A 23,954-nucleotide genomic window follows, 5' to 3' on the forward strand; every position below is an offset into this window, starting at 1 on the left:
CGCCAGACTCTATGTAACTTAATGAATCATACGGTCGGTTGATTATTTTTATCTGTATTTAATTTTCATGATGAGCAATGTTAAGTGAGTAATGTTAGCTTCGGGTGCGTACGTATAGTATCGAACACACGTAGTGAACGTAACGATGATTTCAACAAATAAGCGGGTGGCGAAATCGGCAATGTATCATAATTTGAAGGGTTGCCACATAATGCGATACTAATTCCAACAAGTACGAATGAACCAAAAAACTTCATTTTAAAACAATATTTAAGCGAACATCAACCGTTTGACCTATAATTTATTAACAGGAATGAACTGCCAAAGTTGACTATAGCACAGACTCAATTCTTAAAACGACCAATTCCACAGTCTAGCAGGGCTTTGACAGTCAGACTAGAATCACTGACCAAACTGCCAATTTTACCTATGCTAGCAGAAATATCAGCACTCCCATGTATCGTGTTGGTTTGCTTTAAATCAGAGAAAGACACTGACAGCTAATGCCATTATTATTGCTGATATCGTCGTGGCTTCTTAATGGAATTGTGTTTGTACCTAAATGTGTGATGAAACGTTTCTGGTATCACTTTCCCCGAAGATGAAGAATGAAAATTATTTATTTGCCACAGCTGTTCGTGTTCAACTGTATCGTATACTTCTTTAAAATCCGCGAAAATATGATGCGTGGGCACGTTGTACTACCGACATTTCTAGAGGATGTCGGAGAATAAAAATTTGATCCGTAGTAGCACGGTGCCCCCTGCAAAGCCCGCATGATACTGCCCTACGAATTCTCTCCATAGGGAATAGTCTCAGGGATGGCCTTAGGGATAAATAGGCTATTTATCAGGTCCCAGTTGGCGTCGAGGTATGATGCTGGCCTAATAAGCCAGTCGTCGTATGTTCGAATCTCGGCTGGGAGAGGCTGTTAGAGTCAATGGGATCGTAGCAACTGGCCCTGCAATTGGTCTGTACTATAACAGCTGGCTGCGAAGTCTGTCGTATAAAAACAGAAGGTCAAGTTTCGATAACGGAATGTAGCACCTAGGCTTTGCTTTGTTTTGCTATCAGGTGCCAGTGCAAGAGATCGGGCCCGGATCCGATCAGAAACTTCGCTTTGAACGGAATACAATGTATTCTATAACACATGTCGATCAACATCCCGATCTGATCAAAACGGGCCCAATCGAGGCGAATGGCTACGCACCATATATATGTGAAAAGATAACTTTGCCATCCCTTGGTTAATTGCAATGCGTCGCAAAATTGTCAAAACAAGCGATTCATGATAAGTTCGTTGTAATAGTCGCCAGAATTGAATATACCTATTAGATCAAAAAAGTTAAATTGTCAACCATTAGCAAACTTTTCTCAATTTTTATTTGTTTTACTCGTACTGGTTTTGGCAATAAGAAATCAAAAATTCTCTAAATTTCTACTTTTATTCTTTTCCAGATGGAAGAACTGGGTAATACGAGGCATTTTTACTATGCTAATGATCTCCGGGTTCGGCCTCATCATCTATGGTGGACCGTTGGCGTTGATGGTTACGGTAAGTACTTATAAAAAACATCTGAAACTATAGTTATTTCGGGGGAGGTATGGTCTGGAAGACGTATTTCTGTTAATCATATACAATGTATTACTTACTACTACTTTGAAAGTTTTGCAATCAAAGCGTTTATAACGTTTGCATTAAACAACATTTGAAATAGTTCCACTGTGCAGTTATATCATTTTTTTTTAAACCCTGTTTTACTGTGCTTGTAGCGGAATGTCGTCGTGGATGGACCACCTTTGCATTCGCTTATAGCTTCCAAAAGGAATTGCGGAAATCTAAATACATCGATGCAAAGGTCTCTGAATAACGTATATTTTTTGAAAATCTCACTCTGATTACTTGAATGATAAGAAAGTTATATGCATTTACGTAAAGACAAAAATGTTGTCACAGTCGGGCCATGTTGTACAAGTTGGGCCACGTTCAAGAAATACGTATCGAGATTGTATATAGAGACATGAAAAAAATGAATTCTGTGGAAAACGGTTTATAGAAGTACAAATATCTTATTTTTAATTTCATTTTGCGAAATTCTGGCGATTTTGTAAAATCAATATTTTTACGATCACCTTTTCCGAAGTATACTACTCAATCCTAGTTTTTGTAGAATTAATTTTGCTTGATTTCATTACATTTCACGGGAATAATGTTCTCTAGCGAAAATTGCGTTTCTACACTTAAAATTATGGTGGTACAACCATGACTACACAAGTGACCACCTTTACAATAAGCGCTTTTGTAGTATTCCGCCTAGTATTGCCATAACATACAGAGACTGTAGATTACAGAGGCGCCGAGACACTCAAGATCCGGTAAATTTTGAACGAAAGCGGAGAGTTACCTTTATTTATGATAGTACTCTCCGTTTCGTTTCAAAATTTAGCGGATTTCTCTGTAATCTACAGTCTCTGTACCATAACAGTGGCACGACGCTAACGACCTTAAAAAAAGCAAAACCTAGGTGCTACATTCCATTATCGAAACTTGATCTTCTGTTTTTATACGACAGACTTCGCAACCAGCTATTGGAGTACAGGACAATTGCAGGGCCAGTTGCTACGATCCTACTGGCCTCTCCCAGCTAACGACCTTACTCTACTTATTATAGCATGACGGAAAATTAGTGATATTTTTATTTTTTGATTTTCAATTAAACTTAGAATCAGTCAACGATACCTGTAAAACATTTTCATATGGATGAAAACAGTTCAAAACACGCTGAATCGCAGTATAATCCAACGACTCATCAATGTCTGTGTTGTTTGATTAATAAGCTTTCCACCTCAGTTTTGTCATTAGCTAGAAAAGTCTCTAATTAGGTTGAAAACCTTGTATGGCATGACACGTATGCTATTATTTTAGTTGCAATTAGTGATCATAACTAGAGTGACTATATACAGAGTGGCGACAACGTCAAAATTGGAATGATAATTATCTGTCAGTGTCATTCCAATCGAGCAGACGACCTATCAAACGCGTATGCAGGAAAGAGAAAGAAAAACCTTGGAAAACCCGCATTGCATACATTTGGGATGACTTGGCGCCACTCTGTATATAGTCACTCTAATCATAACCACTAAGAGGCACTACAAAAACAATGGACATGCAGTAGTATTTTTATGTGTTGATAAGCAACTTTGGTTTCTTGCTGGTTTCAGTTTTATCTAATCGAAATACTATTATTCACTTCCAAAGTGAGTAACACAACCATTTTGTTTTTTTTGTATGCTAGAAGGGCATTGGGCTAAAAAGCCACTGCGACAGTCTTAATGATCGTCTTTTGTGGCTTGACACTGGTTAGTAGAAGGAAACAAACAGACTTTCTTTGACTTTTTAACTGTATTTTTCTTACCGTTCAAATGTCATTAGTGTGGTAGCTGCTGCAGCCTTAAAATATTTAGTGCTTGTATAATATGGTATCTAACTTGATCTCGAAATGGGTCAACTGTATAATTATTAACAAAAACATATAACCTAGACACTTGTTAATTGCTTCTTGTTCACGTTCAAGGCATTCGTTCAGTTGCTAGTAGTAGTATATCCTAACTAGGCGAATATCATATTTGTGTGTATGTGCAATTTGCGTTCAGTCTACAATTTTATTTGTAAGTAGATTCTTTCAAATGATTGTCCAGCTGCTTCGCACACTTGGAACAGTTTTCGAAACTATTGCTGAAATTATGGAACATATGTAAACTAAATTGTTGACACTATGAAAGAACAGTGCTTACCGTATAATATTGGTTAACACCTTATTCCTATTGACTTCGCTAGCTACCTTGGCCTGCAGGGCCTCAATTAGTTCATCTTTGGTCTGGAGCTGTTGCTTCAGATGAGATATGGTTTCTTCCTGTGCTTCAAAAATTATCTGAGGATAATTTGGGAAAACTCAGTTTATTTTTGCGTTTCTGTTTGAATCAACACTGGCTGGATCTTACCCGAGATTCTTCCATACTCTCCGAGTAGGTTGGTGGTTCATCCAAGCAGAAGAACTCCCGCACGGCCGGGCAAGTTCGCATCGCCCCATCGTCCAGGATGATGTTGATGAACTTCTGCAGCCCCTGTATTCGGTTGTCGATGAAGCCGCTGTTGAAGTTGTTTCCGAACCATTTCTTCTTCGGCAGTACTAGGTTGCAGTGGGGAAACATCGTCCGCAGGGTGATGTGCAGCCGCACAAAGTCGGTATAGCGCCGCAGAACCAACCAACAGGTGTGTGAGATGCTGTTTTCGATGCGAAGCTTGAAGATCTAGATTTGTGTTTGTTTTGTTTGGTTTTTTTTTCACACGAGAGAAAGTGAAAAATGATAAAGGTTATTAATAGCTGGGTCACACACAACGTGAGATTCTTTTTTGTTATTTAATTTCAACGCATTTTAATGTACCTCTCAATTTTTTGTGACAATTTGAGACACTATAAATAGAAAAACGCTATACTATCAATACTAAAGTATAGTATAGTTATATAGAAATAATACAGTATACCTGGCCAAATACAAAATAAAAGACACGACTACCTTCAAGTGTTCTTTCAAAGCGTTTATGTGATGCATTCTGTTGAGTTCTTTTTTAGTTTGACTTTAAAAAAGAGTCGCTAAACAACCTCACAATGCATTTGAATCGCCTGTTTGAGAAATCCCACACCAGGGATGGTCCGATCACTTTGACTCAATTTTGATTCATTGAACAGTACCGTCTCAGCCGAGCAAAATTTACAAAAATATATGTGGGACATTTGTAGAACCAGGTATAATCCAATGAGGTTTAAAAAGGTGTGGCAGATGAAGACATTTGATGGTATTAGTAGCGAGAAATCAGATAACGACGTCAAGCTACAAAAACAAACCGCGTCGGACAATGGGCTTTGTTTTTGGAGTTTGACGTCACGCTTCATTGTGATTGGTCGATTTACGATTCCACCCACACCATGATGAAATTTCTTCATTGCACTAACACCAGTTAACCAACATTGCCACACCTGTATATAACACATTGCGTATAATCTGTAGAACTAGCTATAAACTAGGTATAATCACTGTATCTGCCGATACAGTGACATCAACTCTTATCAGAATATGCGTAATTTTTCTCCGAATAATCCGCATTGTAAGAGCTAATTATTCTGAAACTTTAGGGTAAGTGAGAAGCTGTAAATCCTCAATACATTTTCTCCACGATTTCTCAACTTGCCAAACAAAGACAATACGTGCATATAGGAACTAGCTACTGTTAAACAATCCTCCTGCTTGGAATGTTATACGAGAGAACAAACGAGTTTATTGCGTCATTCTTTTTTCGACTCAGCATCTTGGCGAACCTCCCAGTTGGTCCCAAGGTATGATGCTAGCCTAATAAGCCAGTCGTCGTATATTCGAATTTCGGCTGAGAGAGTCAATAGGATCGTGGCAACTGGCCCTGCAATTGTCCTGTACTTTAACAGCTGGCGCATAAAAATAGAAGGTCAAGTTTAGATAACGAAACATAGCACCTAGGCACCGAACAGAAGTGGAAGTAGAAATCCAAACACGTACATGATACTTTCTACAGATACTAGCGAACCTGGCGGTAGCGAGTCACTTTTTTCCGTGAAAACACACGAACGCATACGAATGCACAGGAAAGCACGTGGAAACTGCTATGCGATTGGCAGCGGGCGTTCTGCTTATGTTGCTGTTATTCGCTTGTCTATACGAAAACCTTCCCAACGAAAAATAAAAACAAAAAACACTGCCAGGTCACCAGTTTTGATCGTCGAATCGTTCAGACTTCCACTTCTGTTCTGTGATGTATGTCTAATTGTCTTTTTTGCCTGGGAAGTAAGGCGATCACACTGAAAATGTATGGAAAAAACTTTTAGTGAACTTGGAACTTTTCGTTTGTGTTGACTTTCAATGTTCTACACTACTGTTTTACTATTTTCACGAATGTTATACTAATTAGCATACAATTGCTGAACAATTCGTACGGTAGTGCACTTTATCCGAAATGTATCACCGGACTGGACAAATGTTATTAGTCAAACAATGACGGTCGCTTCTAATAGTGATGCGTCATCTTGACAACATAGCTTTAGTAAAATGGGGGATATATCACATTAGATCAAACAAATGGTCGCAGTGATAAAAATACCCAACTCGGAAACAAAATACAATTGCTATATACTTTATAAATCGATTGGTTATAAATCATTGAAATCCATTCTGAACTGGCAGCGTTATTAGCGTTCATAAGCTTTCATTATTTCGTGATAAGACACCGTGCGGTAAGACGTAGTCCTACGTTGAATCAAAAAAAAAAACTTCATCGGAAGAAGCGCTAGTACGAAGAGCACGTTCTCGTCGGTAACAGTTTTGCGAGGAAACAACGCACGGAGGTTTGGGGATTTCAAAGCGGCATATGATTCTGTTAAATTGCGGAAAATCCACTTATGCCGTGTTCTAAATAAATTCAACGAGCCCCGGTCATAATCTTCATACATAGAGTAAGGAGGGGTAAAAGTACGATGCGGATAAAAGTGCGATTCAATGATTTATCGGTGCAGATTCCGAGTAAATTAAGTACATTGGCATGGATGGGTGACTACTTTGACAGCTTGAATCTAACGTAAAGTTTGGTTGCTTACGATGCATAGCTGCTGAGTTATGTGCAAATGTTATTTTAGGGTGGTTTTGATGTAATTTTTCGTTATACGGCAAATCAACAGGAGGATATTACTTGTTGAAAATTTGTAGCAGCTTTTTACATCACTCACATATCTGTTTTGAAAATACGATGAAAAAAATTTACAAAATATATGTCGCTTTTCCGTAATTTAATCTAACCCCGTCAACCGCTTAGCGGGGTAAAAGTGAGATTCACGGACGGGGCAAAAGTGTGATTCATGGACGAGGCAAAAATGTAAAGCTAATTATATATAACTTTAGGCATTACATATTACAGATATTAGAAATGGAAGATCTACAGAAAACTGTGTGCTCTACAGATGTTGGCCGAAGGAAAACAATGTTTTTCCGCTGATGAAAAAAAACAAACGTTTGGAAAAGTTTCGATCTGACGGAGGCTTCAATACACCAGCGCAAAATAGAAAAGGTGCAAATTGAGAATATTCCTTACCAAAACATACCGTAGATTGGAGATAATATGGTTTTGTTAGTTACTGTTGTGCTAATTTCATGGATTCGAGCTTTGCGCTTTTGCCCCGCGGTATTCGCACTTTTGCCCCGCTAGTGTTAGAATTTATTTTGCAAAACACTATTACCGCAGATGATTTATAGCTGAATGTAAAGACATTGAGTTACTGCATCACTATAAATTATATTATGTTGTTGTCCTTCTTTATATCTCACGAAAATCGATGACAACTTCAAACATCGCACTTATGCCCCGCCCTACTCTATATGTACTAAAGAAAAGGTTCGGTTGGAATAAATTCTTATACCTGTGCGCACGCGTTTTCATGATTTACCCGCAAATTTTCCAAAGGCCAATTCTTTCAATCTTTTCGGTTAACATCCACCTTCTAAGAGTCCCACGCGAAAATTATTAGTGTGTTTTTTTACGTCTCACACACACATTTGCAATTTAGCAATTTTACGTTTCTGTTTATGTTCAATTTGATCCCTCTGTACATCCCTTTGTTTGGCAAGCATATCTTCATTGTATTGTTGAGTAGGTACAGGATAATTTAATGTTCAAATATTAATTTGCATAAAACTCACGGGATTGGATGGGTAGGAATTGCTGGGAAGCACAATAATGCTTAAACTTAGTTTTCCAATGAAACTAATTAAGATGATTCAATGATTTGCTGAATGGGCTCAAATCAAGCGTCGGAATAGCGGGTGAGACTGCAGCCGCTATCGTGACTTTGAATGGACTGCAGACAATACTGAACTCTTAAACCTCTCTGGAAGGCATGATTAGTAAGCTGCCTAGTTTCTTTACAGTACAGTGTCGCACGTTTAGTAAAAAGGTTATGAAGATTCTTTTTTACCAGTCCACTTTAGTTCAAAGGTTACACAATATCAGCGAATCACAGAGCCTAGAAGCAAAGTTAAGTTGAAATCTGGTTATAAATGGGTGGCATTATAGATTGTTTCAAACCGTGGATCTTCCGGCTTGGTAATAAAGAATGGCCTACGAATCTGTAAGTGTTGCTTCAATGACCTTCCTCCATCTCATGCTAGGAAGAAATTTTTGCCTGAAAAGCTATTCAGCAACTGGATCTCATGCATTTAGCTCTTTTTCGTATGAGATTTATTTTTTAAATCATATTGCTCGTCGATCCCATTAAACCATGGATGATTAAGGGTGGAGGTTTATTACATGAGATAACAACAAAAAAAAACGTGTATGAAAGTCGCTTTCTATCCTACACGCTGACAAAAGCGTAAGTGAACATAAACACCCATTGCTTATAGTTTTTATATGCCAATTTAATGCATCATGATTCATGCCATTTGATCTCGAATCACTAACAATGTCATATGTTAGTTAACGAGTTTATAGTCAAATTATCATCTACCTATGTCATATTCAGAGGAATGGTTTATACTGCTACGGTACAATTTCAAGCAAAATTATTAAAGCTTTCTAACTAATTTATGAGTACATAAACCTTGTACCTCATCTCTATTAGATAGGTATTTGAAAGAGGACGCGATTTTTTGTACAATCAACATGTGTAAAAATAGTTGTCTTACTTAGAGTATCAGAGTATACTTTTAAATAAAATATTTGTATAGAAATGTTCTGTTTTAAAATTGTAGAATTTGTAAAATCAAATTTGCTATTTGACAATATAAGATAAATTTTATTCAGATTGTTGAGAAATAGGTATTTCGTATTTTCCCACAATCTACATTGTCAATATCAGAAACAACGCAACACAACCGAACAAATCCGTTTTAAACTTACATTGCACTTTTTGCCATTTAATCTAATTCACACATTTCATAGCCTCGCACAAATATTTCATGCTCCCGCGCCTTGCGCGCCCATTCAACCCCCACTCACTAATCAATGAAACCACCTCCCGCAACTTACAGTGAACCTGGCTCGCTCCTCCATGACCTCATAGCCGATGATTGGAATTCTCAGCGCGATATTGTTATTGTTATTGCCACTGAATCCGGTATACTTTTCACTCCGGCCCGGTTCGGTTACGCCTGCGTCCACCGATTGCCTACGACTGCTCTCGTACATCCTAGGGCGGTTCCCCGCGGCAGCAGAGCTGTTGCTGTTTCTGTTCTGGAATGGCGCCCGCGGTTGGTTGGTACTTTTCACTGCCAACGTTTTGAGGCACACTTCGGACTTGGCGCCCAGGTAGAGATTATTACCACTGAAACTATCGAACGGATCGTCGGTCGCCGCCGAGATGTGTCCACCAGCACCCGCCGAGGTTCGCGTTCCGCCCGGACCCGACGCACCGTCCAGATCGGATTCGGACTTCGTGAACCGAAGCGGCGAATAGTGTGGAATGCGTTTCTGCAAACTCGGACAGGAAGTAGAGCGTTTCTTGTTACTTAGCGGCAGACCTCCGGTGGCCGTCGAGGAAGTTATGCTGGTGGTACTTGAATTTCTCCACTTATCATTTCTGCTGCTCGGGTGATGATCTTGTTGCAGGTGCTGATGTTGATAGTTACCGTGTCCACTAACAGCAGCGTTAGCACCAACACTACTGCTGTTATTAATGCTGCCAACTGCGCCTGTTGAACTTACTTCGACGACGAAGCTTCGACTTTTGTTGATAAAGAGATTCTGTTTTTGTTGCGCAGATGATAATTTGTTTCTGTCTCGTTTCTGTATAGCTCGCAACGACATTTTCCTTCCTTGTTTGTGCAGTCCCCTGTACGGGAGAACGACTATCGCCGAGCAGAACCGATTCTACCAAGAGGGCATTGATTTTTTCGACCGAAATGTGTCAGAACTTGCACACAGACTACACACTAATTCTACCGTGAGTGTAAAACGCATGAACCTTGAGGTTGTGGTTGCACGATTTCCTCGTCAATGTCGCCTTCGAGGAAAGTATCACCACTAAGCCAATTTGTGTACTGTACGTACGTTGCAAAAACACTAAACTTCTTTGTCCACTGCATACAAACCGAGACTGTAGGATACGTTCACCTGCAGGTAGGTAATTGCAAAGGCAGACACAAATTTCAATTTCGCACTAGACTCGCTTGATTGAAAGCCATCAATAGAGACACGAACGAGAAAGTCTAATAAGTCTGATTATTTCCTTTACTCACAGCAAATTGGGATGGTACATGACTTTCGAGTTTCGAATGCGAATGCGTTCACTGAGCGAACGTATAAGTCGTAAGTCGTAGTCGCTTCTGTATATCTGCGTGAGCGAGCAGCGAAAAACAGAAATGAAACATGTAATAAACATCGCTCGAAACCGTCCGTGCGGTGCGGTAGGTATGTATATGCTGCTATGTGGGTTGCTGTTCAAATTGGGTGGGATAAGAAGAGGAGGTTCGAATGTTTTCATTTGGAACTTGTTGGTGGCTGCACGCGAAGAAGGAATATGATGGTGAGTCAAATCGGTTTGCTAGTGGTTGTGGCAGCGCAGCGATGGTCTGTCCTACCCATCCATAGACTCGATTCGTTCATAACGAAAATGAACATCGCTCAGCTGCTGCGAGGTTGGTTGATGCCTACTATCACGTAGGTAGACGTAAAGATGCAGGAAAGTGTAGAATACGCGCCTACTTGGAAGTCAATATTTTTGAGCAGAACGATATCGCTTTGCTTACCAATCCGAATTAGACCTCTATACTCCAGAAAAATAAACTCACATGGGAGTGTAAGATAATTATGTAAAAATTGATGAAACAAGTTGCATTCATAGTTTTCGAATCATATTAAGCCATTACAAATATTTTATAAAGTTGTTGTCCTTTTATGAAAAAAAATTAACTCATATCCTACAAATTATTTTTTTGCCCCTTGATTTTTCAAGCCAATTTCCAAGGGGGGGGGGGGGGGGGTAGGTTGGTGACAAAAACTTGAAATTATTTGCAATGACCTTAATGGTTTAAATCAATAAAATTTATTAATTAGAATCATAACAAAAATGAAAAAGCTAAACAATTTATTTGCCAAACAAGCGTCAGTCCTTCTTCTAGGTTCTACCTGCTTTGAATAAAATCTCAACCATCGAGTCAATCGAGTGATTGGCGCAAATGTTCAGTTCCATTCGGGCGCAGTGGACATTGGGCGAATCATGGATCGATCCGACGGTGAATTTTGCAGGAAGGTTCATTTGACTCAGACAGAATGAAGGTTTTTCTCATGACATTGACACAGAGTTTCTCGGCTCAGTTGTGGTAGTGGAAGGTATCTAATACGACCGAGGGTTATAATTCGAGTGCTACAGTTGTCCATTCGTAAGGTAAGGTAGCTATTTGCAGCTGTTTCCGATGAGATTACTTCTAGCTGCGACTAAGCAACATTGAGCTTGCTGACGTTTATCGTACGCACACATCGACGCGCGATTTGTTGTTGCTGTTGTTAGATTTTACATTGATTTTACACGTTTGTTTTTGTTTTCCCCCAGTTATACCCCGGTAAAAAAACATACGTTTGAGTGATAAACGATAAGTTTTTGTAGCTTTTTGCACTGGGCTTAGCAAGCTCTATATTGCAGCAGGGTTTTGAATTTGGCAACACACCGATTTCATGCACAGTTTGCCAGAATGGAAATCTAATCAGAATCTGCCCCTTTCTTGACCTGGATTTATTTATGATCCAGGAAAAACAGTAGTCTATCTTTATTTAATTATTTTACTCAATTTTAACGTTTTTAGGCAACAGAAATGTCTTAATAATGTCTTATTCATGCATGAGTTTTTGTGAATTGAAATACTGCTTGTTTACTCAAATATCTGGGAATTCGATAATGCGGGTTTTTGGACTCGATGAAAAACAATATGTTTTTTCAATAATTTTGTTTTAACCTAAATCTCATTTTCCGTTAGATAATGATTCTAGGTTGACAATTAGGCCATTGCAAATTATTTTTAAAGCTTTGGTCACCCCCCCTTGGAAATTGGCTTGAAAAATCGGGGGCAAAAAATAATTTGTAGGACATGAGCTGATTTTTTTTTATAAAATCAATTGTCTGCGGGCTCTACAGCCTGAAAAACTCGAAAAATGAGTGTACGAGTTGAGTTAACGCTTCTAGCACGAAATAGAAATGGAAATTCGAACAGTGGATTTTCCGAAAATAAACTAAAAAAATTTTCTTTCGTTTTTGTTTATTCTTCTAGATTTTTGCATGAAAAATGATAGCGTATATATTAAAAGTAAGAATAGATTTGGTTTTCACGTTTAAACATTAAGTAAAAATACTTAAAACCCATATTTGGTTTGGCTCGATTAAAAAATTTTTTGTTTTTTTTGCCCCCCCTTCAGTGGTCGAACACCGCAAGGACAAAAACTTTATAAAATATTTGTAATGGCCTTATTGATTCACCTCCGTAAAATTCCAAAATTCTTATCTTATTTATTTTATCAGTAAGTAGAAATCCTGCAGATAATGGAATCAGCTTTTCGTTTGATAAATATTGCGAATCATGATCATTATCATCATCAAAATATTCATGATTCATGATGATGATGCTGTCATCTATCAGTATCATTATCAGTAAAAGAAATCGTAAGAAAGGAATTTTCTTACTTTATGGAAATGAATCAACAGCATAGAACATTTTGGCACCAACTTTCTAAAAGGGCCAATTTGCAAAATGTAAGCAAACCGAATGAGGGCTATTTTCTGCGGGTCAATGTACTACCAAAACGTCAGAGGTTTTCGGACTAAAATCGCTAACCGGCCTGTACTGTTACCCAATCCTGACTATGACATACTTGGCTGTACAGAACTGTGATCGCCAATCTCTCACGGGGTAGTAGAGTTATGATTATAATTAACTCCCTGGAATGTGAATTTGTTTCTCTTTCAAACTGAAAAAAGGGTTATATTTTAATACTAAACTTCAAAAATACTAATCTTCTAAAATTACGCGTTTTTTGCGTAAATACTAATAATCGCGTTTTTCGAAATGGCACCACTGTGCGATGCAAGCCTCATGCGTACTATTCCGTTTAGGACTTTTTCGAGTAATTTTCCTCCTAGAGAGGAGTGGTTGTCAGGCTACATGGAGGAAACTTTCCGACTATGTTTTCTGTTATACGGACGATTCCGTGTACGAAGGTCGCACTAGTGCTGGTGTTTGCTGCCGTGAGCTTAAATTAAAGGAATTCTATTCGTTGGGTAGTTACTACATCGTTTTTCAAACTGAAATTTGTGATATCATATGCTTAGTTTGCGCTTTAGAAAGAACTATTAGTCAAGATTATCTACCTCTGTTCTGAGAGCCCGGTCGCTATAAAAGCACTTCGTGCGGTTAATGCATAATCTAAAACGGCCATCGCCTGCCACACTCTAAGCTAAGCATTCTGAATAAAACAGAAGAATTGATCTTAGTATTCGTCTGATCATGACTGTTATTGGCAAAATCCTGGAACATGTCGTCAAACGTAAAGTTTCACTGTTAAGCTTTGTCACAGGGTGACCAAAAGCCATAAATGCTGATACCTGATGGGATAATCGACTTTCATATCGACATTCATATATAGAAGATTTGGGAGTTGGCTAGATGCTGCTAGCCTTTACAATTCACTTTCAGATATTTTCAATCAGACCGCCCAGTTGGTCTTGCAAGCCAGCCGTCATATATTCGAATCTCGGCTGCATGATGGTGTGCTAGAGTCAGTAGGATCGTTTGCACTAGCCCTGTAATTGTCCTGTACTCTAATAACCGGTCGCGAAGTTAGTCGATAAAGAAGAGTCAAGTCTTTAAAGACGTTTAAAACCCAAGGCTTTGCTTTGATGTTATCAAATGTTATTATGTAATGTTTCTCTTTACAAATCCTTGACCCTGAACAAAGTTCTAAACTAAGTGGTTAACGTATCTCTAATAAATTACAATTACAATTACAATCAATCGACATGTTCTAAAATCGACAAACATTGATTTGTAGCTTCAATAATTACCTCGGCAGACTGTTAATGTTCGAAGCCTATACGTGCCATCCTTTCTACAGAAGATGAAAACTATCTGCACAGAATTCCAACTTCCCGTTTAAGCAACTCACTCGAGTTTAAAAGCAGTAGGGTAACCAACCTATTTTGGACCCCATCAGCAGCTGTACATAATTTGGACACTTGCATTTGATTTTGCTGTAAGTGTCCAAATTATATACAGCTGCTGAGGGGGTTACCCTAACCCGTACACCAGCGTACTGACTTCGAAGATATATGGGTCCAAAATATTAATCTGGCGCTTATACGGTATTCTGCAAACAAATTTCAGAAAGCTTTTGAAGATCTCAACGCAACGAAGTACGGTTACACGAAGCATTGCTCAACAGCATGTAATCACAGACAACCAGACATTATAGTCAGTGTTTGATTCTTTCTTTTCAAATTTAATGTTGGTTGGGAAAGCAGTGGCAGCGGCAGTGCTCTTCAACACATGGAGAAGCCACTTAATGGGACATAAACGACTAAAAATTTTGAAAAAATCATTATTTTTTTATTTCAGTTTTTGGTTCTGCAGTCTTTTCCGCTTATTTTGATACTAAATTTGTAATGATCCGACCACGGGTAGTGGCTGAAAAACGATCATACACATAAGCATCCCAGTGCAGTGCGGAACAACTTCCGCGGAATAAAACGCCGCTCCTGGAAAACCTCAATTTTCAAACTTTATGTACCTTTTTCTCAGAAACTACACAACGTATTGAAACAAACTTTTTTTTTGTTTTGTTGGTAGTAGCTTGGCAAAGACTTGGTTTGTAAATGAAACACAGCCAGAGAAAAAAGAAAAAGAAGACAAAATTTTATTTTTTCAAGCATCTATTTTTCTTATTTTTTGTTTTTCTCAAACTCTGTTTTGTTTACGAAATTCAAAAGTTATAAAAGTCTTTGCCTTAGCTATACGATAACTAGTTAAACACCATTACCTGATGCATAATGCAGTAGCATCATAGCACCAGCAACGATATCTAAGCCGAATTACCAGTGGTAAGCTCCAGCTTAGATCGAGAAACAACAACTAACGATGAGCTTATAATGAAGAGCTTCTTTGACGATACCAAATCCTGAATATTTTATTCTTGCCACATTGTCATCTATACAAATATATGATTTTTTTTTCATGTCAACGTTTGCTGCGACGATTTAAGACGTACTCTAAAGTTGGGAAATCGTGAAGAAAAGGTAGAACTTACAGCTTCTTTTTCCATGCAAATCCACTCGTAGAATAAGATGGCGGTATAGATGCACTGAGGGGGCGTTTTTGCATGATAGTAGCAGGCTGTTAAGGCCGAACTCAGTATTAAATCCCATCTGTCTACTAGAGCGACTTTCGTGCATCCTACTCGATGCCGAAATAGATCCAGTAGGGTTATTGCGCAAATGTATCAACATTTGGAACTCCTCTAGTACTCCGATTGGTAGGATTAAATCATCGGAATTTTCGTAAAGCAACCGTGTAGGGTACATAACAGGTTTCTTGGAAACGGCTTTCAGACATCTGTTTTGTATCACCTGGAGTTCTCCTAAGGACGATTTACAGATAAGTCCCCAATTGGCAACAAGATATTGGAGTCGGGAGTGGATTAATGAAAAGCACAGTGTTTTCCTAGTGGTTATGGGCAACATTGAAGCAATTTTCCGCAATATCCCACATAGAGACGAAAATTTTCGTTTTAAAAATTCGACGTGAGCGTTCCAGTTCATCTTGTTATCTAATGTTAGACTAAGAAACGAAAAGTCATTTACTTCTTTAATAACTTTGGTGTTGACTTCGATTGGTATTCGATCTGGAAGACGTCTACGGGGAGAATGAATCAGAATATATATATTGTTTTAACTAAGTTCATCGACAGCAAGATAGTTTCAAAGAACTCGTTCAGAAGCAGAAGGTCCTCTTTGATATAGCGTTGAATTGTTGCGCAGTCAGTTCCTTGGTAAAAAACAGATGCATCATCCGCAAATAAATACAATTTCCCATGCAGATCTAGCTTAGCCAAGTCGTTGATAAATATTAAGAACAAGATTGGTCCCAGGTTACTGCCTTGGGGCACGCCCGTTGACACAGTTCCCGCTGAACTTTTACAGTCTCCAACAGCTATTTTACGATTATCCAAAGAGTCATAAATATCTCCACTAAGTTACAAGAGGCTGATAGTGTGCTTAAACCTTGCCTGAATGCCTTGCTTTGCCGGTACTAATGGTTGTAAATAAAGTAGTGATGATCAATGAAGTTATTGTCATTATTAAGTACCCTATCTTTCTCGAGATTCTAAAATATTTATTAAATGAAATTCTGCTTACTTGGACCCCCCTCTTGTACCATGTACATCTGTTATCGGTTCGGAAATTCGCATAACAAACTGACTTTTATGTAGATAGATTTGATAACCAACATGTTTTGGACCCACATGTTTTGTGTGGCTGTACGTATTTTGAAGCCCTGACCAAATGGAAGTGTCCAAATTATATACAGCCGCACATAAGATCCAAAATAGGCCGGTTACGGTTACTCTACTTCATTTTGGTATTCCTACTAAACACACTACCTTCCTTTCTTTGCAGGCTCTAGTGGTGCAAGTAAAATGTTTCGAGGAAATCATCTCCATCGGCTACTCCGTCTACCGGATTCACGGTTTGCCCTGGTTCCGCAGTTTATCCTGGTACTTCCTGCTCACATCCAACTACTTCTTCTACGGTGAAAATCTCGTCGATTATTTCGGTGTTGCCGTCAACAGAATTGTACGTAGTAAAACATCCGCTTTACTAGAATATAACAACAATTTATTTCTCTCGGCAGGACTCACTTCGCTTTCTAGTCAAGTACCATCGCTTCTTCTCATTCTGTTTGTACTGCATTGGATTCGTATGGTTTGTGCTGTCGCTGGTCAAGCGGTACTACATGAAGCAGTTCAGTCTGTTTGCCTGGACACATGTCGTGTTGCTGATTGTCGTAACTCAAAGCTATTTGGTCATCCAAAATATATTCGAGGGTTTGATTTGGTTCATTGTTCCCGTGTCGATGATAGTTTGCAACGATGTGATGGCCTACATGTTTGGGTTCTTCTTCGGCCGGACACCGCTGATTAAGCTGAGTCCGAAGAAAACCTGGGAGGGATTCATTGGAGGAGGGCTTGCTACGGTGCTTTTTGGACTGGTGTTCTCCTGTTTCCTCTGCCAGTTTCAGTATTTCGTTTGTCCGATTGAATATTCCGTTAGCAAGGGAGGAATGCAGATCGAATGTGAACCGAGCTACTTGTTTAGACCGCAGGAGTATAGTGTTCCCATGGTAAGTCGCACAACAAATTACTGTTACAGAATGATTAAATGTGTTCTTCTTGTCTGTTTGCAGTTTGGATCAACGTATTCGTTTACCATGTATCCCTTCATGCTTCATTCTCTATCGTTGAGCATCTTCAGCTCGGTGATCGGACCATTCGGAGGATTCTTTGCATCCGGATTCAAACGCGCATTCAAAATTAAAGTACTGTCACTTCTCGGTTCGTGAGCAAGAAAATAAATAAATTTATGTCCCTTTTTGTAGGATTTTGGAGATGTGATTCCCGGACATGGTGGCATAATGGACCGATTCGATTGCCAATTTTTAATGGCCACTTTTGTGCATGCATATATTTCCAGCTTTATTCGTACAGCTTCGCCGCAAAAGCTGCTGAACATGGTGAGTCGGTTATTTTTTATTTGATATATTGCCATTGCCAACTTAATCTATTTGGTAGCAGCACACATCAATTTGTTTTCATTATCTCATAACCAATTGAGTAATCAAACTATGTTTTAACAGATTTACAGTCTGAAACCCGAGCAGCAACTGCAGCTATACAACCAGTTGCAAGGCAGTCTTCAGGAGCGAAATATCATCAATTAGAAGAACTAGGCTAGTTTCACGTTGGCTTTTTAATGGTGTTTCAAAGCATACCAACAATCACAACTGAATCTAGCACGTACTGATTTTGCGGATAACGATTTCTTAGGGTTCATTTTTCTATTGTGGTTCTAAATTTATTATTTACGGCGGAGTATTAGGTTAATGCAGGTGGATAGCATGTTCCCTGGCGGGGAAAAAGATGGTTAGGGTTTATTATTTTTAACAAATTTTACAATTTGTATACATCCTTAAACGAGATAATTTATTGTTTAATATTTGTAAAATATTTAAATATAAACATTGACGTAAAATTTAAAATAAGAAGCATAAAATCTTATATTCATCTGTTAAGATTGGATTTTATGCCAATCTATGTCTTCTACATTTGTAAATTACACTATGAAGGTAAAATATGCCAGGAGTTGACCTATCGTTTTAAGCATAACCGTCTGATGTTCTTTAGAGTTTTCTATCGCACATGTGATGGTTATGTTCGATGCGGCAACATATTATAAGTTCAGAATGAATATCATGATTACAGTTGTTTATATTTAAAAACCGTGCATGTACACAACGGTTAGCGAATATGATGAAGCTTCAACATTCCGAAGTTGCTGAGTAAACGCTTCTGTAGTATCCTATGAGGAAAACGTCATTTGATGAAGCGGCCCAATTGCTCCATTATGTTCCGATTTCACAAACGATTGGGAGGATATTTCGTACAGCAAATGCTATGCTTTACTGTGTAATCTGTGCAATTAGATGAATTTTTTAGGCTTATTGTATTTTTTTCTACTTAGATTTTAAAAGCTTTCACTACTATTACGGTGAATTGCGTTAATTTTCAAGTGTTAATTTTCAATTTCGACTATAGGAAAATCATCAACTAGTGGTGGTTTGACCAGGTGTATAAGCTTTATTTTTACATTCTAGAAGGTTTTAGGTTAGTGTTAGTTTATTATAGATCTTTAGGATCTGTAGAAGATGTTTTGTGTTTGTTTGTAGTGCTTAACGATTAGGTTCTCGCATTGAGAGCAATTACAAAATACATGAAATATATTTATTATACAAAAGCATCGAAAGGAATATATTGCGATTATACCACATCTCGTTGTCCACATTAATAAAGGCTATTTAAAATTGGATAATGATGCTGCATCACTAGTGTATGCGAAAGATCATATAACATTAAATAAATAAACTGTTTAAAAAGTCTACTTGAACTTAAGATCAGATATGAGGATACAAAAAATCAGTGTTATTTATATCGTTCTAATCCATCATGGAAAACCTGATAATCGAAACAATTACAAACCCATGCCGACGAAATCTGAAATATTTAGCAAACCATTTAGACAAGATTTTTATCTAGAGAAGGGTCCCAGAATGTAGCAATCCCATTGATGTCGACGTGTTGCAATAAAAGGATCACAGTTGTAGGAAAAATAAGGTCTCGTTCATTTAAAAATTCCATTCTAGGTTCGTGAAATAAACTACGCCATTTTGTTTTTGGTGATGACAATGACATTTCTTGCGTCTACAAACATTATACAGCAGTCTCCCGAATAACGCGGTTTCCAATAAGAACGTTTCCAATAAGGCCGGTCTCGAGTGATTCCATTAACGCGGTCGAACGTCCTTATTGGACCCTAAAATTAAAAAAGAAGAAAACTTATCCAATTTAATTCTACTATGTAGATTTTATTCACGACAGATAAGTATTTCGCCTACGACTTGCCGGCTTCCTCAGTGTCTGTTTTCGAGTTAGCATATGGGAATTAACTTAATTGGTTTCAACACTCGTGATCCTGACCGTATAGAAGGTTGGTGTGTTCGACAGAGTTGTTCAGTACATCAACGGGTTTTCATTGGATTATAGTATTGCGGAATCGTCTCACTACGTGGCGCTAGCGTGTATGTTACACTCTTATACAGGCTATATCTTGCGCTGCTGACTACCTAGAAAGTTGCGGTCTTCGGGAAGGTTGCTTAAATGACTGCCACCTTCAAGATAGCATGAAAAATAGGTCAGAACCGACTCACTACGTGGCGCTAGCGTACATTTAATGTGCTTAGACAGGCTGTATCTTGCACTGCTGACTATCTAGCAGGTTGCGGTCTTCGGGAAGGTTACTCAAATGACTGACACCTTCAAAGTGGTATGGAAAATATCGCAGAACTCACTCGGGGCGCGTATAAGGTACCCCGGGGCAAGTGGGAATACGGGGTAAGTGGGAACGGAGCTCATAACTCTCTTCAACCTCATTTTTCCCAACCGTACCTTTCTAGAAATGAAAGATATAACTCAAATGCGTGTATTAAAATTATAGATTATTTATAGGCATTCCAAACATCAAAATTGGACTTTAAATTTTAGCGTTATTTTCAATTAGCGTTGTAAGTTTGACGCACCTTTCTATAAATGATATTTTGGCCACAGGCTTTACGTAAAAATACATGTTTTTCTGACAGTTCGTAAACATAATGAGTGTATTAACAAATTACATCCGAAAACTAGTTGTTTAATTTGACAAATGGCATTAAAAAAAATGGGTTGAAATAAGGTCGGCACTTCAAAGCACCCGGGGCAAGTGGGACCTATTAAAAATAAAGTGTTTCAGCACAAAACTTCCTGTCTTAATACATTTTTTAGATGAACTATCAAACATTTTCAGTTCAATTACATAATATTTATATCAGTAAAGCTTTAAAATAAAACCAAAAAAGACTAAAGGCCCAAACAGAATGCAGCGTTAACGCATCCGTCAGCGTCAATTTGACAGTAAACCCATGGGAAAACTGTCAGAATAACGCTGACGGACGCGTTGACGCAGCATTCTGTTTGGCCCTTAAGCCAAGGGCCCCCAAAAAAGAAGCCCACATGCACAGCTTGTGAGGGAACAAACAGTTTGGTCACATTTTGGTTACACCTAAACGATGTTATTTGAATTTGGAAAGTCAAATTTGATATAATTAAGCAAATCTGCAACTGGAATTGAAACAATAAAGTGTTGTGGTTATTATAGCGTAACTATCTCTTATGAGTAGCTCTACCGAATTGGGCATGGTAGAACAAACAGATCATAATCGTATTTTCTAGCTGTTAAACAATGGTTAATCCTAAATTACGTCTCGCAAGAATTGGATATTCAACTACATTTCATTACAATAATGCTTTACAGCGCAATTGCTCACGATCTGTGTTTTATATAAATTGTAAAGTCGCCCGTTGTGATCTGATTTTGTTACGCTATTTATGAATGAACCCTTCGTACAAATATTGTTTTTGATTGCTTCTAGCAGTGCTTCAACATTGCTGTATATTAACTTACACAATTTACTATTATTTTAAGCTTTTTAATCAAATTTGAATATAGGTCCCACTTGCCCCGGTAAATGGGGCAAGTGGGACCTATCGCCATAATTTTGAAAATTCTCCTCCAGATTCATTTCATGTAAATTGATAGGCCTTTTTCGTAATTAATCCTTTGAAGTGATACCACTGAAGAGTTTCTCTGCTGAAAGAATTTTGAAATAATCATAGGTATAGAAAACACAGTGGAATAAACCCAAACTATGCATTTTTTAGGTCACACTTGCCCCGGTGTACCTTATGTAGTATTCTTATACAGGCTGTATCTTGCGATGCTGAACGCTCAACGCTTAATTTTATTCTCTAGCAACATTTTACTGCCTGCAAAAAAAATCTAACTATTAATGGTACTTCCTAAATGGCCAGAAAAATCCCACCAACGTAGTTACTCAATTAGTCTCGGTCACGTTAACACATTTCCAGCTATTTTTTAAACATTCCTAATGATTCATTAACAATTATATTTGCATTTTTATCACTATTTTTTTAATCGAAACTTACAACATCTTAATAGGCATCAATGTCGCACAGTATTAATAATGTGAAGTCAACAGCACCCGTAATGTTACTTTTAGTAAATCAGCTTTCCCGTGTTGTAGTATATTATTCATGTCCGTTGCAAGTGGAATCAAATTGGAATAACACTTTAATGCTAATGCTAGACAGTCGAAACGTTTAATCTCTCCTAACGTTTCAATTACTCGCAAAATACTGGAGCTTTCGAAGAAAGATCTAAGCATTTATACTGGTCTTATAACAGGACATTGTCCGAGCCGCTATCATCTGAAGCTAATGGGAAAACTTCATGATGATACATGTCGCTTCTGCGGCATAGAAAAAGAAGACTCGGAACACCTGTTATGCCGATGTCCGGCAATTCTCAATAAAAGATTAAGGTTCTTCGAAAGAGGGCTGTTAGAACCCTCTGATATTTGGAGACCCAGCGCAGTAGTGCACTTCATCCGAAGTGCATCACCGGGCTGGACAAATGCTATTAGTCAAACAATGACAATCACTTCTGATAGTGGTGCGTCATCTTGACAAAATAGCTATAATAAAACGGGGAATATATCACAATAGATCAAACAAATGGTCGCAGTGATAAAAATACCCAACATGGAAAAAAAAATGTCCGTTGCAAATTAAATGCGAGGAGTGAAAAAATCCAAGGAATTTTATCGACTGCCAACGTTGCATTTTGCAGATAATTTTTGTAAGCGACCAGCATTGTATTAAAAAACGAGCAAAATATTAGCTAATTTTTCAACTAGTTGAATAACCACTATCACTTAAACAACCTTTCCGAAGAAAGCAGCTTCTTGTACATTACCAAAATCATGAGTTATGGCAAACACAAAAAAAAATCACAAATGCACTAGCGTCGTCCGTTGAGTCAACTCTGTTATATTTTCCATACCATCTTGAAGATGGCATTCATTTAAGTAACTTTCCCGAAGACCGCAACTTTCTAGTTAGTCAGCAGCGCAAGATACAGCCTGTCTAAGCATAGCACATATACACTAGCGCCACGTAGTGAGTCAGTTATGCGCTATTTCTTATGTTTTTTTGAAGGTTGCAGTTACTTGAGGGATTATCTACGAAGGGCCGAAACACAAATGGCCGAAATAACAAATGGCATAATATATCTAATGGCCGAATCACGAATGGCCGAACGTCATATTTGGCCGAAAATAATCACGGCCTTTTTTGCCTGCACAAATGTTGGGTATATGCTGTCCTTACTCGCTGCCGCTCGTTCGGACTTATGCATGCACCTAAATAGTAGTGGTTTCTGCGGGGGGGCTGTCCCTCGCAGTGGCCGGCGCTTCCGACGGCGGGTCACCGGCGCACACTCGCGGCCTGCGGCAGGCTCGCCCTGAATCATCTAGGAAACATTTGCTATTGACACGATCAATAGGCCTCGCACCCTATAATAAACGTAAATAATTCGCGCTTAAGGGAACAAAGAATCTTCAATCATCTATGCTCTATCTACCAAAAAAAAAAATAAGACGCAGAGTATGTCTTGTTTTTCTGATACTAAGGTACACAATTCTACGAAAAGCTTTTCTCCTTCACCTATCAATGACCGGATCATCGCAGAGCTGCGAGTGGAACAAGAGGCAATATAGGGGAAAATTTTAAAGGTTTTTCAGGGGGATGTTTCAAATTCGTGGAGAGAAATAGATGAAAAAATTTATTCAAAATGTGTAAGGTCTCACAACATGAGCAATAAAAATGTTGTTGATCTGGGCATTCCGGGAAAATTCGGCCTTTCGTGATTCGGCCTTCTGTGACTGTTGTTGGAATTCGGCCATTCGTGATTCGGCTATTTGTATTTCGGCCATTCGGTACCAGCCCTATTTGAGTAACCTTCCCGAAGACCGCAACCTTCTAGATAGTCGCAGCGCAAGATATAACCTGTCTAAGCATATCACATATACACTAGCGCCAAGTAGTGAATCGATTTTGCGCTATTTTTCATGCCATCTTGAAGGTGGCAGTCATTTGAGCAACCTTCCCGAAG

The 23,954-nt window shown here is 38.5% G+C and overlaps 2 protein-coding genes across 3 annotated transcripts in view; one reads left to right on the forward strand and one right to left on the reverse strand.

Moving 5' to 3' along the window:
* LOC128733980 (phosphatidate cytidylyltransferase, photoreceptor-specific) overlaps positions 1 to 19,490 on the forward strand; it is a 29,951-nt gene extending 10,461 nt beyond the window's left edge. Inside the window, exons 3-8 of one of the 2 annotated variants that reach the window (XM_053827917.1) lie at positions 1,459 to 1,555; positions 16,734 to 16,910; positions 16,969 to 17,457; positions 17,521 to 17,652; positions 17,713 to 17,847; positions 17,971 to 19,490. In XM_053827917.1, coding sequence (XP_053683892.1) covers positions 1,459 to 1,555; positions 16,734 to 16,910; positions 16,969 to 17,457; positions 17,521 to 17,652; positions 17,713 to 17,847; positions 17,971 to 18,054 — 1,114 coding nt within the window. In that variant the 3' untranslated portion in view covers positions 18,055 to 19,490. Of the gene's footprint in view, positions 1 to 1,458; positions 1,556 to 16,733; positions 16,911 to 16,968; positions 17,653 to 17,712; positions 17,848 to 17,970 lie in introns of both variants that reach the window. The other variant, XM_053827916.1, reaches the window with a different exon arrangement.
* On the reverse strand, positions 3,396 to 10,385 carry LOC128733981 (uncharacterized). The gene is made up of 4 exons (XM_053827919.1): positions 9,107 to 10,385; positions 4,003 to 4,311; positions 3,796 to 3,932; positions 3,396 to 3,736 (listed from the first exon to the last, which is right to left on the reverse strand). Exons 1-4 carry the CDS (start codon positions 9,881 to 9,883, stop codon positions 3,664 to 3,666), a joined length of 1,296 nt encoding a protein of 431 aa, XP_053683894.1. The 5' UTR covers positions 9,884 to 10,385; the 3' UTR covers positions 3,396 to 3,663.
* Positions 19,491 to 23,954: the final 4,464 nt, after the last annotated feature.

This window comes from Sabethes cyaneus, chromosome 2 (genome assembly GCF_943734655.1).
Source record: "Sabethes cyaneus chromosome 2, idSabCyanKW18_F2, whole genome shotgun sequence".
Taxonomy (NCBI): Eukaryota; Metazoa; Arthropoda; class Insecta; order Diptera; family Culicidae; genus Sabethes; species Sabethes cyaneus.

What these genes read in the sequence shown, in the direction of transcription:
- LOC128733981 (XM_053827919.1), bottom strand. Translation starts at nt 9,883, where the DNA reads ATGTCGTTGCGAGCTATACAGAAACGAGACAGAAACAAATTATCATCT. An exon ending in AGGAGCGAGCCAGGTTCACT is followed by an intron (nt 4,312 to 9,106) that starts GTAAGTTGCGGG and finishes ACACAAATCTAG; the next exon opens with ATCTTCAAGCTTCGCATCGA. An exon ending in AGAGTATGGAAGAATCTCGG is followed by an intron (nt 3,933 to 4,002) that starts GTAAGATCCAGC and finishes AATTATCCTCAG; the next exon opens with ATAATTTTTGAAGCACAGGA.